This window comes from Dermochelys coriacea, chromosome 8 (genome assembly GCF_009764565.3).
Source record: "Dermochelys coriacea isolate rDerCor1 chromosome 8, rDerCor1.pri.v4, whole genome shotgun sequence".
Lineage (NCBI taxonomy): Eukaryota > Metazoa > Chordata > Testudines > Dermochelyidae > Dermochelys > Dermochelys coriacea.
The window spans coordinates 105,666,246-105,678,265 of record NC_050075.1 but is presented as its reverse complement, the minus strand read 5'-3'; the positions used below and the strand labels follow the sequence as shown (position 1 = coordinate 105,678,265).

The 12,020-nt window shown below is 49.1% G+C and overlaps 1 protein-coding gene across 3 annotated transcripts in view; it reads right to left on the bottom strand.

The window, feature by feature from the left end:
* The window catches only part of ZSWIM5 (zinc finger SWIM-type containing 5), a 159,341-nt gene extending 149,319 nt beyond the window's left edge, over positions 1 to 10,022 (bottom strand). The window contains exons 1-2 of one of the 3 annotated variants that reach the window (XM_038413542.2): positions 9,811 to 10,022; positions 9,432 to 9,769 (exon numbers count right to left, since the gene is read on the bottom strand). In XM_038413542.2, coding sequence (XP_038269470.2) covers positions 9,432 to 9,769; positions 9,811 to 10,022 — 550 coding nt within the window. Of the gene's footprint in view, positions 1 to 6,009; positions 6,404 to 9,431; positions 9,770 to 9,810 lie in introns of those variants that run through there. The other 2 variants (XM_038413541.2, XM_043520051.1) reach the window with 2 other exon arrangements.
* Between the last annotated feature and the right edge of the window lie 1,998 nt (positions 10,023 to 12,020).

Genomic DNA, 12,020 nt, shown 5'->3' with positions numbered 1-12,020 from the left:
CAATTCATTTTCTTTCTTGCTGCTAACTAAAGTGAAAATCTAATTAAGGCCCCAGTGTGACAGGCTTCCTACTCGTGGGATGGGAAAAGAATTTAATCTGTAAGACACAACAAGAAATACATTAATTAAACAAGCTCAACAAACCCGCTGTCTTTCTCCTATCCTCACATTTCTCTCCAAAATTACAGATTTAGGCTTATACGTTTTATTTTAAATACATATGAACTCATTAGACCTTTTACTCCAATACATAAAAAAATCTCCGCTAGAGTCTCCAGAGAAAATGAGAATCGCATACATATGAAGGGCTAATTCAGAGCACAAAGTTGCCTAGTTAAAAGTACAACGTTACCTTACAAAGTTATGCCACTTATCAAAATGTTAGATTTAACTTTATTTTTTTAAAGTTTTCATAAAATTCTAACTTGGGTTAAAAGTGATGAATGTAAGATTTCTCTCATCAAAATCTTAAATAGCAGCAAAATACATTGCCTCATACAAAGCTCCAGAATACACAACAAAACAGGGCCCTATGCCTTCTTTTACTGGAATTTTAGATTAGTTAAATATTTCCTAAATGATCTCTTATGTGACCAAAATAAAAGCCTACTGTAAACAAACTGCACTTTGCAAATAGAAAATGCTCATGTCTCACCTGCTCTAAGCATTAAAAAAAATACATTATCCAAGTTAAAATACAAAACCTTATTGGCTATTCAAACCAGAAATCACATTCTTTAGATTACAGAACTAGAACCTGTTCTATGTAATTCAGTTCTCTCTAAAGAAGCACCACTCAGATTCTAAAGCCAAGGCCAAATATTTAAGTTATTGTGCATTATTTTCCAAGTCTTCCTAACCCCTTCCTACTAGTACCACCTTTCCAGCAAGTAATTGACTCTAAGCCAAAAAGCTCACACTACTTCAGAAAAATTTTTTCATATATCTGAAAAGGACTCAATAGCCAAAAAAGCTGCTGAAGAAATATAAGTAAAATTCCAGTTTTCAAAGTTGAACTTGCCTTCTTTCTCCTATCAACAATCGTGCTCCCTCTGGTTTTAGCATCACAGATACGAAGTTATATAATATACTCAAAAACATGCTGGAGAAATATCTAATCTGTTCTCTTTATTATAGGGTGGTGCAAAGTTTAATGTACCTTGATTATTTCATTTTAAATGTTCAGAACTAATTATTAGACATGGAAAGAGAAGGGTATGTATTAAAAATGTGTAACTGCTTCCATCGTGGCTGCCCCCACTTGCCTCGTGCCACATAAAAGTGGATCACAAGGATTACTTTAATATAACGTAGTTAGGATAAACTAATCCAACTGTAAAAATAAAAAATTCTGTTTAATTAATATGTTAGAAGCAGTTTGTGAAACAACTATTACATCTAAAAATAAAGATTCCCTAGAAGAAAAAAAACTAATCTCCTTTAATCAGTGTCATTCTAATACAGTACATAAGATTTTGAGCTGAGAAAATTCCTTAAGAAACTCCATTTGCAGTGTTGTTGTGGCCATGTTAGTCCCAGGATATTAGGGAGACGAGGTGAGTGAGGTAACATCTTTTAAGAAATGCTCTTCATTCTTCAGAGTAGCAGCCATGTTAGTCTGTATTCGTAAAAAGAAAAGGGGTACTTGTGGCACCTTAGAGACTAACAAATTTATTTGAGCATAAGCTTTCGTGAGCTACTGCTCACTTCATCGGATGCTCTTCATTCTGCTTTCTATCACACCCAGACAACTGCCAATCCCAAACCTGCTTCCAGGAGGAGAACGACATGCTTAAAACAAATACTTGATCATATTTAGGCATAAACTAAACACAGTAAAAATGACTCCACATAGAATATTTAGACCTTTGAACAGCAGTACATCTGGGAAGTTTACATCTTAAAAAGAAAAATCATTGTACATAAACTTTAGGCTTAACTCAGACGTTAAGTGCAGCAGAATCCAAATGCTTATTTTCCTTTTGAATCTAGAAGAAATTTTAAAAATTGGTTTCAGTACAATTAAAAATGAGGTATTTTACTATTGTTTTCATCTTCAAAAAGGCTTTTGAATTGTTCTCAAAATCCTTGTGCTTAAATTAAAACAGACATCTGATGCCTCTTCCCCCCCCCCCCAAAAAAAGTTGTAATTAAAAATTATTGAAGTGTTTTTTTCCGAAGCAATGTAGTTCTACCAACATACACTCCTACAGCACAACAAGCCTGGCCACAGGCTGACAAGGGCTGGCCATGTCAGAGTTTGTTCAAGTACAGCAGAACCTCGCTAGGGAATGGAGGTCGTTCGTAACTCTGAAATGTTCATAACTCTGAACAAAATGTTATGGTGGTTCTTTCAAAAGTTCACAACTGAATATTGGCTTCATACAGCTTTGAAACTTCACTATGCAGAAGAAAAAGGTTGTTTTTAATCATCTTAATTTAATGAAATAAGCCCAGAAACAGTTTCCTTACCTTGTCAAATCTTTTTTTTTCTTTTAACCCCCCCCCCTTCTTTTTTTGGCAGTTTACATTTAACACAGCACTGTTGTGTATTTGCCCCCTTTTTTTTTTCTTTTTTTTTTAATCTTTGTTGCTGCCTGATTGCATACTCCCGATTCCAAATGAGGTGTGTGGTTGACCGGTCAATTCCTAAATCTAGAGTTCGTAACTGTAGAGACAGAAAATTCCCAAAGTCTATATATAACCAATTTATGCATATAGAATAGAACGGTACATCACCCGTTGAAAGTTACAAGTTCCTGAACTGTGTAACACCAGATGGACATTCAGAATTATAAACAGATCTAAAAACTTGCTCACTCTCTATGTTTAAAAATTCAATGCACTTTTAAACCATGCTTCATTGTCACTAACAGCAAAAGTAAATTCTGCTTATGTACCAATGGCTGGACTGCATACCACTACCCTACTGTACACAGGCTTATCTCTAAGAGTTCCTACTCTGCAGAAGAAATATGCAGTACACATAATGCATTGCCATCCAGGTTTTCACGTGTTATGTTATCATGCAGAGAATAACGCAAAGCTTGGTGTTTATGGTTACAATATAAAATGTGCCTTTCCTTGCTGCAATCATAAAAGCAATAAAAAAAATAGACTCTCACCTAAAATTGCCACAGATACTTGCATACTCATAACTAAACATGACAACTCAAAGACAAACTATATTATACCAAATTAGGAAATGCAGACTAGGAACATGCATTTGTTATAATGGATAATAGTCTGCTATCAAAATCTACTGAAGGTCTTTTCTCTCCACCAACCTAAAAGAGTAGGGTGTAAAACTTTTATTCATAAATATTTATGTGAATGCACTTGTTAAAAATTAACTTCCACCGTTAAAGGTTTTGTATCTTTTAGATGTCCCAGCATGCAGTGCTTTATATTAAGCCCAGCATTTCTGCATTCCTTTCCTGCATGCTTTTGTCATTTGTCTAAAAAAACAACAACACACACACACACAAAGACGGGATCTGTGCACATAATAATTCAGCAGTTTTTAGAAAGACAAAGATGCTTGTGTTCAACTTCCAAGATCTTTCTTTACAAAAGAAAATCAATTTAATGACTCCAGTGAGATCATGGTTTAAGCCTCGTTTAAGTTTTACTAAGCATGAAGGAATTATTAATTCATAATGTGGCATACACATCACTCAAACCTGACAGATTTGCAGGCACAAAAGGTTTACAGACCAAAACCATTTGTCCAGATTATTATAATCTTCTCCACATTACATCGTCTGCAATTTTCAAATGGGAAAGTTTATTTAGTTTGTTTGTATTTTTATAATTTCAAAAACGCGTTTCAATCACAAAAAGATGGAACTGCACATTCATACTACTTTGGCTGGTCTGAGTAGGCAGGTCCAAAATTCAACCATGTAAACATCTGTTTTTTATTAACAACAATGTGATTTATAGCTGTCCATGAAAGAGATCATTTGAGGCAAACAATCATTCTGATTTAATACTGGTAAGAATCAAGAAAACCAAGTTCTTTAAATAGAATGGTGCCCATACAAGCCAGCATCATAATTCCGATCTTAATGGGACTCACAACCCATTACATCTGTGTGGGTCAGGTCACCACAACTTTAAGTAGCATTATCAGAATTGACGTGGAAAGTTAGCAGAAAACATTCTGTTTTGTTTTTTCGCTATGCCTACCATCTGTATGACAAACACACAGCCTTTCAAAGCATTTTGTTTTATTTAAATCTTCTATTGGCTCAGCTCTGTAAAGGACTGTTATTGTGGAACTATTCCAGCCCCTCTAAACTAGCAGTCTTTCATCCCATCAGAGTGCAAGCCTGTTACAATTTTATCTAGAATTGGCAAACTTTTAGACAAAAAGAAAAAGCAGTGTAATTGTTAAATTCCACACCATCTCCTTATTTCCATTTGAAGAAAAGTTACCCTCTATGTGCATGGTACGTGCTTCCACAAAAACAAAAAAAAACCTTCTTGTTCCCGTCCTACAGTAATATTCTTTTTTTTTTTTGTTTTAAATCATGCCCAATTATGCAGCAAATATTTCCAAAACACAGAATCTGACCTAAAAATTTAGGATTCAGAAGTTAGTGGCTGGGATCTCTAATCTCAACTGATCAAGGGATATGAAATGGTAGAGACAGAAGCATCCCTATATTTTTATAGGCTTCTACCACTGGTACAACAGATTAGGGGAAATCTAAAGAGGACGGGGAACTTTGACTTGCAAAATTCAAATCGCTTTTTCAGTACCATCATACTGTTTTGTCTCCCAGATACCCTCCCCACTGTTCACAGTGATCATTTACATTAATTCCCCATACCTACTTCCAAACTGGTATGAGTGAAAAATCATCCTTAAAAAAAAATCGAACAAAATCAGTCCTGATTTTCAAACCCTCATATGTCATATACCTAAGTAATCTATTCCCACATCTGCTGTTGATTTGATCCAGAGGCAGTTTAATAAAACATTTCCCATACTAAATCATTTTTCTAATTTTAAGATCCTTCTGAACCACTTCCTTCCCTATAAAATACGTTTGCCTTGCAGTTTCAAATTATTTTAAGTAAGCTAACCATCTCAAAGCAGCCTGCAGAAAACATGCATTGACAAAAAAAGGTATAATCAAATCATCTTTAAAAACATTATCTTTTGGGGTTTTTTTTTTTAAACTAAATAGCTTAGAAGGTAAAGTAAAAATTTTCTGTCAGAACAGGAAAATGTTTTGATAAAGCTCTTTTGAATGTAAACTGTTCTGCAATGTAATTATTTATACAGCCCCCTTTCCATTCAGAGAACACAATACTCAAAAATAAACTCTGCAGGACTAATCATTCCTAAAACCCAAACTCTCTCTCCATTCCAGACTAATTTACATTAGCAAACCAAATTGTAGCACAATACTGTTTTAATGGGAACGCTCATTCCAATCACTTTCAATAATAATCAGAAGCAAATTATTTAATGTAAAACACTACAATTTGCTTCTCTTTAAGTACCTACACATGTCGAAGCAGCTTTCCGATGGGGCAAATACATTTCCAATTCACTACTAGTCCCCTCACAAACCTCTTAATTAAAAAAGCCTTCCACTAACAGAATCAAAAACAATGGCACTTTTTCCATGTTCGGTTTGTCACTGATTGTAAAAAATTCTCTTCTATGCACCCTCCAAATCTCATACACACCCTACACACAATACTCTATAGACTCCTAATTGTCCACCCAACTTGTCAGCACCAAACAATTCATTTTATTTTCTGCCTCCCAACTCATGGAATGAATCCGATTCGCTGTATTTATGGATTTAATGAGTTTAACAAGACTTGGAAGGGGGAAGAGGAGTAGAAAAATCTTCTCTCATTTTTCTAGAAAAAGTGAAAAACGCATACACACACAAAAAAGGCAAAATGATGAAGAGTATTTAGTGAAACGCAGGGTATTTATAAACCCAACGTGACCAGGTATTGGTGCAAACAGAAGTACCCCTCCTTCACCAGGGCCGTGGGTAGGTTTGTCATTTTTCATCTGCAGTTATTATTGTCAATCCAGCCCTTGGATGCACAGCTAGCACTGAGGTGTTGTGGTGGGGGTACAGTACATTTCAAGGGAGGTGCTGCCTGGAAAAGACATTCAGTCTGGGAGTCACTCTGTTTTCTAATTTTCAGAGGAATCAATTGAATCCAGATTCAGGCAGCTGCAGTCTTTGACAAGCACACACACACCCCATTCCCAAGTCATATGCAAGGGGAAATGGGAAAGCAATTAGCCCTCCCCATTTCAAAATCAGGCTGGGAAGGATCCAATGTGATTACTGCATACAGGGAAGATCCAGGGCAGAGGAGGGAGGGGGGAGGGGGAGATTTTACTGTCAAACAAGAAATCTGCCAGATAATGAAACATTTGCAAAAAAAAAAAAAAACTTCAGGGGAGCCAGATCCCCTATAACAATAATGGGGTCAGCGATCTCAAGGGAGGGGAGAGGAAAGGGGAATGAAAAGAGGAATATGGGGAGAGTAGAGGGGAAGAGAAGGGAGGAAGAGGGGAGTGAAGCGAGGAAAGGGGGAAGGAAGAGCGGATGGGGAAGAAGGGAATAAACAGAAATAAAGGGAGAGGGAAGAAGACGGGAAAGGAAGGGGGATGAGGGGAGGATGGGAAAAGAGGGGAATGAAGAGATGCCAGAGGGAAGGCTCAGGGAAGAGAGGATGGGGAGGGAAGAGAGGAATGCAGGGAGAAGGAAAGGAGGGCGGTGGGGGAGAGGCAAAGGAAAGGAGGATTGGGGACATGGGGGAGTCAGAGGGGAGAGACGAAGGTGCAACGGGCAGCGAGGAGGGAGAAGGAAATGAGAGGGGGTTAGGAGAGAGAACAGAGAAGGGAAAGGAAGGCAGAAGGAGATGGGAGCTACCAGGCTGAGGGAGAAGGAAAGGCGAGGGAAGGGGGAGCCAGGGGGAAGGAATGATGGGGAGTGAAAGAGAATGGGAGGCGGGGGAGGGTTTAGGGGATGGGGAAGAGGACAGGGGAAAAGAGGGGAGCAGGAAAGCTGGGGGTGGAAAGGGGAAGCAGGAAGAGGGGAGGAGGACAGGAGAAAAGAAAAGCTGGGGGTGGAAAGGGGAAGCAGGGAGAGGTGAAGGGATGGGGAGAAAGAGCAGAGGACAGGGGAAAAGAGGGGGGAGGAAAGCTGGGGGAGCAGGCAGAGGGAAGGGATGAGGGGAAGGAGGAAGAGAAGGAGAAAGGGATAGGGGAAGGGGAGACAAGGGGGGAGGAAAGCTGGGGGGAGAGCCAGGAGAGGGGAAGGACAGGGGGGAAGAAGAAAGGAGAGAAGGGCAGGGGAGACGAGGGGGGAGGAAAGCTGAGGGAAGCAGGGAGAGGGGAAGGAGAGGAGGGCAGGGGCGACCGGGGGGGGGGAGGGAAGCAGGGAGAGGGGAAGCAATGGGGGGGGAGGAAGGGGAGAAGGGCAGGGGAGACGGGGGGGGAGGAAAGCTGAGGGAAAGAGAGGGGGGAAGGGATGGGGAAAGGAGGAAGGGGAGAAGGGCAGGGGGGATGAGGGGGGAGGAAAGCTGAGGGGAGAAGGGAGCGGGGGAGGGCTGGGGGAAGGAGGAAGGGCAGGGAGTGGGGGGGAAGGGACAAGGGCAGGGAGCGGGGGAGGGCTGGGGAAGGGACAAGGGCAGAGAGTGGGGGGGGAAGAGGAAGGGCAGGAAGAGGGAGAGGGCTGGGGAAGGACGAAGGGCAGGGAGCGGGGGAGGGCTGGGGAAGGGGAAGAGGAAGGGCAGGGAGTGGGGGGGAAGGAGGAAGGGCAGGGAGCGGGGGAGGGCTGGGGAAGGGGAAGGAGGAAGGGCAGGGAGTAGGGCAGGGAGTGGGGGAGGGAAGGGAGCGGGGGAGGGCTGGGGAAGGGGAAGGAGGAAGGGCAGGGAGTGGGGGAGGGAAGGGGAAGGGCAGGGAGCAGGGGAGGGCTGGGGAAGGAGGAAGGGCAGGGAGTAGGGGGGAAGGGGAAGGGCAGGGAGCAGGGGAGGGCTGGGGAAGGAGGAAGGGCAGGGAGTAGGGGGGGAAGGAGGAAGAGGAAGGGCAGGGGGAGGGCAGGAGTGGGGGGGAGGAGGAAGGGCAGGGAGCGGGGGAAGAGGAGGGGGAGAGGAAGGAGGAAAGGCAAGGGCAGGGAGTAGGGGGGGAAGGAGGAAGGGCAGGGAGCGGGGGCAGGGGCAGAGGAGAGGAGGGAAGCTGGGGAAGGGGCGAGGCGAGGGCAGGGGAGAAGGGGAAGGAGGAAGGGCAGGGAGTAGGGGGGGAAGGAGGAAGAGGAAGGGCAGGGAGTAGGGGGGGAAGGAGGAAGGGCAGGGAACGGGGGAAGAGGAGGGGGAGAGGAAGGAGGAAGGCAAGGGCAGGGGGGAAGAGGAAGGGCAGGGAGCGGGGGCAGGGGCAGAGGAGACGAGGGAAGCTGGGGAAGGGACGAGGCGAGGGCAGGGGAGGGCTGGGGAAGGAGGAAGGGTAGGGAGTGGGGGGGAAGGAGGAAGAGGAAGGGCAGGGGGAGGGAAAGAGGAAGGGCAGGGAGTAGGGGGGGAAGGAGGAAGGGCAGGGAGCGGGGGAAGAGGAGGGGGAGAGGAAGGAGGAAGGCAAGGGCAGGGGGAAGAGGAAGGGCAGGGAGCGGGGGCAGAGGAGAGGAGGGAAGCTGGGGAAGGGGCGAGGCGAGGGCATGGGAGAAGGGGAAGGGCAGGGAGTAGGGGGGAAGGAGGAAGAGGAAGGGCAGGGAGTAGGGGGGAAGGAGGAAGGGCAGGGAGCAGGGGAAGAGGAGGGGGAGAGGAAGGAGGAAGGCAAGGGCAGGGGAAGAGGAAGGGCAGGGAGCGGGGGAGGGGCAGAGGAGACGAGGGAAGCTGGGGAAGGGACGAGGCGAGGGCAGGGGAGGGCTGGGGAAGGAGGAAGGGTAGGGAGTGGGGGGGAAGGAGGAAGAGGAAGGGCAGGGGGAGGGAAAGAGGAAGGGCAGGGAGTAGGGGGGGAAGGAGGAAGGGCAGGGAGCAGGGGAAGAGGAGGGGGAGAGGAAGGAGGAAGGCAAGGGCAGGGGGAAGAGGAAGGGCAGGGAGCGGGGGCAGGGGCAGAGGAGACGAGGGAAGCTGGGGAAGGGACGAGGCGAGGGCAGGGGAGGGCTGGGGAAGGAGGAAGGGTAGGGAGTGGGGGGGAAGGAGGAAGAGGAAGGGCAGGGGGAGGGAAAGAGGAAGGGCAGGGAGTAGGGGGGGAAGGAGGAAGGGCAGGGAGCGGGGGAAGAGGAGGGGGAGAGGAAGGAGGAAGGCAAGGGCAGGGGGAAGAGGAAGGGCAGGGAGCGGGAGCGGGGCAGAGGAGACGAGGGAAGCTGGGGAAGGGGCGAGGCGAGGCGAGGCGGGGCGAGGGCAGGCTCCGCAGGGGGCCGGGCCGGGCCGGGCCGGGCACTCACCCACTTGCAGCACGCTGGCCACGGCGCCGGTGTCGAGCAGGCGGGCGCCGCGGCGGAAGGGCAGCCCGTCGGCGAGCGGGGCGGCGGCGGCGGCGGCGGCGGGCGCGGGGCCGTCGTCGGGGCCGGGCGCGGCGGCGGCCGGGCCGGGCTGGAAGCTGGAGTACATGCAGATCTGGCGCTCGCTGCGGGGGAAGCTCCAGTAGACGATGCGGCGCTGCACGGGCTCGGGGATGCGCTGGAAGCGGCCCTCCACCCGCTCGAAGGCCCAGCTGGCCGCCACCCGCTTGGCCGCCGCGTCCAGCAGCGACTCGGGCTGCCGCAGCGCCGCCGCCCCCGGGCCCCCGGCGCCCCGCGGCCCGCCAGGGCCGGGCCCCCGCCGGCCAGCGCCCCGCCGCCGCCGCCGCCGCCGCCGCCCGCCGGCCCCCCGCCGCCGCCGCCGCCGCCGCCCCCCGGGCCCCCCAGGCGGGGCGGCGCCGCCCCGAGCCCCGCCGCCGCCGCCGGCCCGGCCCGCGAGCACAGGCGCTTGGGCCCCGGGGCCCCGGCGGGGGGCGGCGGCCGGAGCAGCCCGTCGCCCTCTCCTCCCTCCGCCATGGCTGCGACCGACTGAGCCGGCAGAGGGAGGAGAGGCGGGCGGGAGCGGGCCGGGGGAGGAGACTGGGGCGGGCCGGGCGGCGGGGGACCCCCAGGGGCGGGCGCGGCGGCGGGGGGGATCCGGTTCCTGAAGGGGGCAGGCGAGACCCAGGGGCGTGGGGCGGCTGGGGAAGGGGGCCTGAAAGGGGAGAGGACGCAGGGGAGACCTAGAGGGGGAGACCCTGGGGCAGAAGGGGGGGCAGGGGAGTGGGAAGAAAAGGGGTAGGGAAGGGGGACTGAAAACAGGAGAGGAGGCGGGGGGAGATCCTGGGGGGAAGGGGAGACCCATGACTGGGAGTGGGGCACAAGACACACACCCCCCCACTAGCCAGCTCATGGGGGGTAACGTAGTATATGGTGGTACTGTGGGAAATTAAATCGCTTTTAAACCCCTGGGATGTATTAGTCTGTTCTAGGTGCACAGCAACAAACTTACCCCCAGGAGACAGCGCCACAGGATAATACAGGGAAATAACTTCAAAGGAAAGGGGGGGTCTCTACACTCCCTCCAGAGCCAAATCCTCCTCAGCCCCCTCAATAAATCAGTCCCCCTCCCTGCACCCCACCCACGGGCTGATTTGCTTCATAGTTTGTGGGTGTCCCCGGCTCACCTAACTTCAGGTCTTTATCAATAGTCTGTTATTTCATTACCATTTGGTTGTATTTATCACATGCCTGTTGCCAAGCCGCTGGGCACAGATCTGCACATAGCGTGTGTGCGCACACACCTAGGCCCTGATCCTGCAAACACGTGCTTAACGTGTACTTCCCTGCGTAGCCCCGTTGATTTTAAGTGGTGGCGTATCCACCACACACCTAGGGGAGTTGTTCCAAAGATGATTTACCCTCCCTCATTTCTCGTCTCCATTTGGCTACCTTCATCTCCCAGCCAAGCTATCTAGGCTGCCTTTGCAAACCCCTGTCCGGCTAGCAGAGTCAGATCCCCCCCGGGACGAGGCTGGTCAGTTGACACGGGTGAAGGGGTGACAGGGAATGAGTATGTGGCTAGACATCCAATGGAGGTGCTTTGAGGCCGTGGCGCAGCTTGTAAGCTAAGGGCCAAAGTTTGTAAGTGTGGCTGCCTAAAATCCTGAATCAGGCCACAGATTTAGGGACCTATATGTGGCCCCCTCACAGAGTGTACTGTGCAGCCTTATTGCTTCCCAACCCCAGGCCTCGATCCTCAGCGCCTGCCTCCCCACCTGGGCTCAGACTCTGCCTCAGCTGCCTTTAGATGGAACCCTGCCCTCAGCACTTTCCCCACATCCCCATTCTGGAGAGGGAGCCCCTGACTCCCCACTCCCGCCAATTCCTTTTCCCAGTGGGCTTCAGGAGCCACAGTTGGAGTCCAGCTGACAAGGAGCCTTTAGCGCCAGCACCCTGTCCCATCCCCTGTTCGAGGGGCAGTGACAGCCAAGGCTATAAGCAGGCGGAGAGCCTGCCTGGACCTTCAAGACCGGTTGCATTAAGGAACAGGGCCCAAGAGGGACACCAAGAACCTCCAGCTGGCCTTATAGGGGTGTCATAAGTTACAGCATGTTGCAGAGGAGGGAGCGAGCGTTGAGATTGTACTGAGCTCCCCAGTCCAGCCTAGGGACCCTGCTTCTCTCAGGCAGAAGTTGAGGAAGGTGCAGAATTTGGGTTCGAGTTGGGTTGATTCCCCGTGAAACCCCCATTGAGCATTAAGGAGGCTCAGCTCTTGAGATGGCTGAGCCCCTGGGAGACTTACTCTGAGTGGGTTGCATTTAGCTTAGCTCCTGTAGAGCTAGACCCAGTTCTGCTCCCATTGACGCAGAGAGTAACTCCACTGAAGTCTAGAGAGCTACCTAACCTAAAGCAGAATTTGGCCCTAGATAGAAATCAGTTTTTTTTAAAAGCCCTCGTAAAAGCCAATAGTAAAACTGCTTCACCCCTGACCACAGCAGAGCATCCCTGGAGCAAGAGGAAATTCAGCTTTTG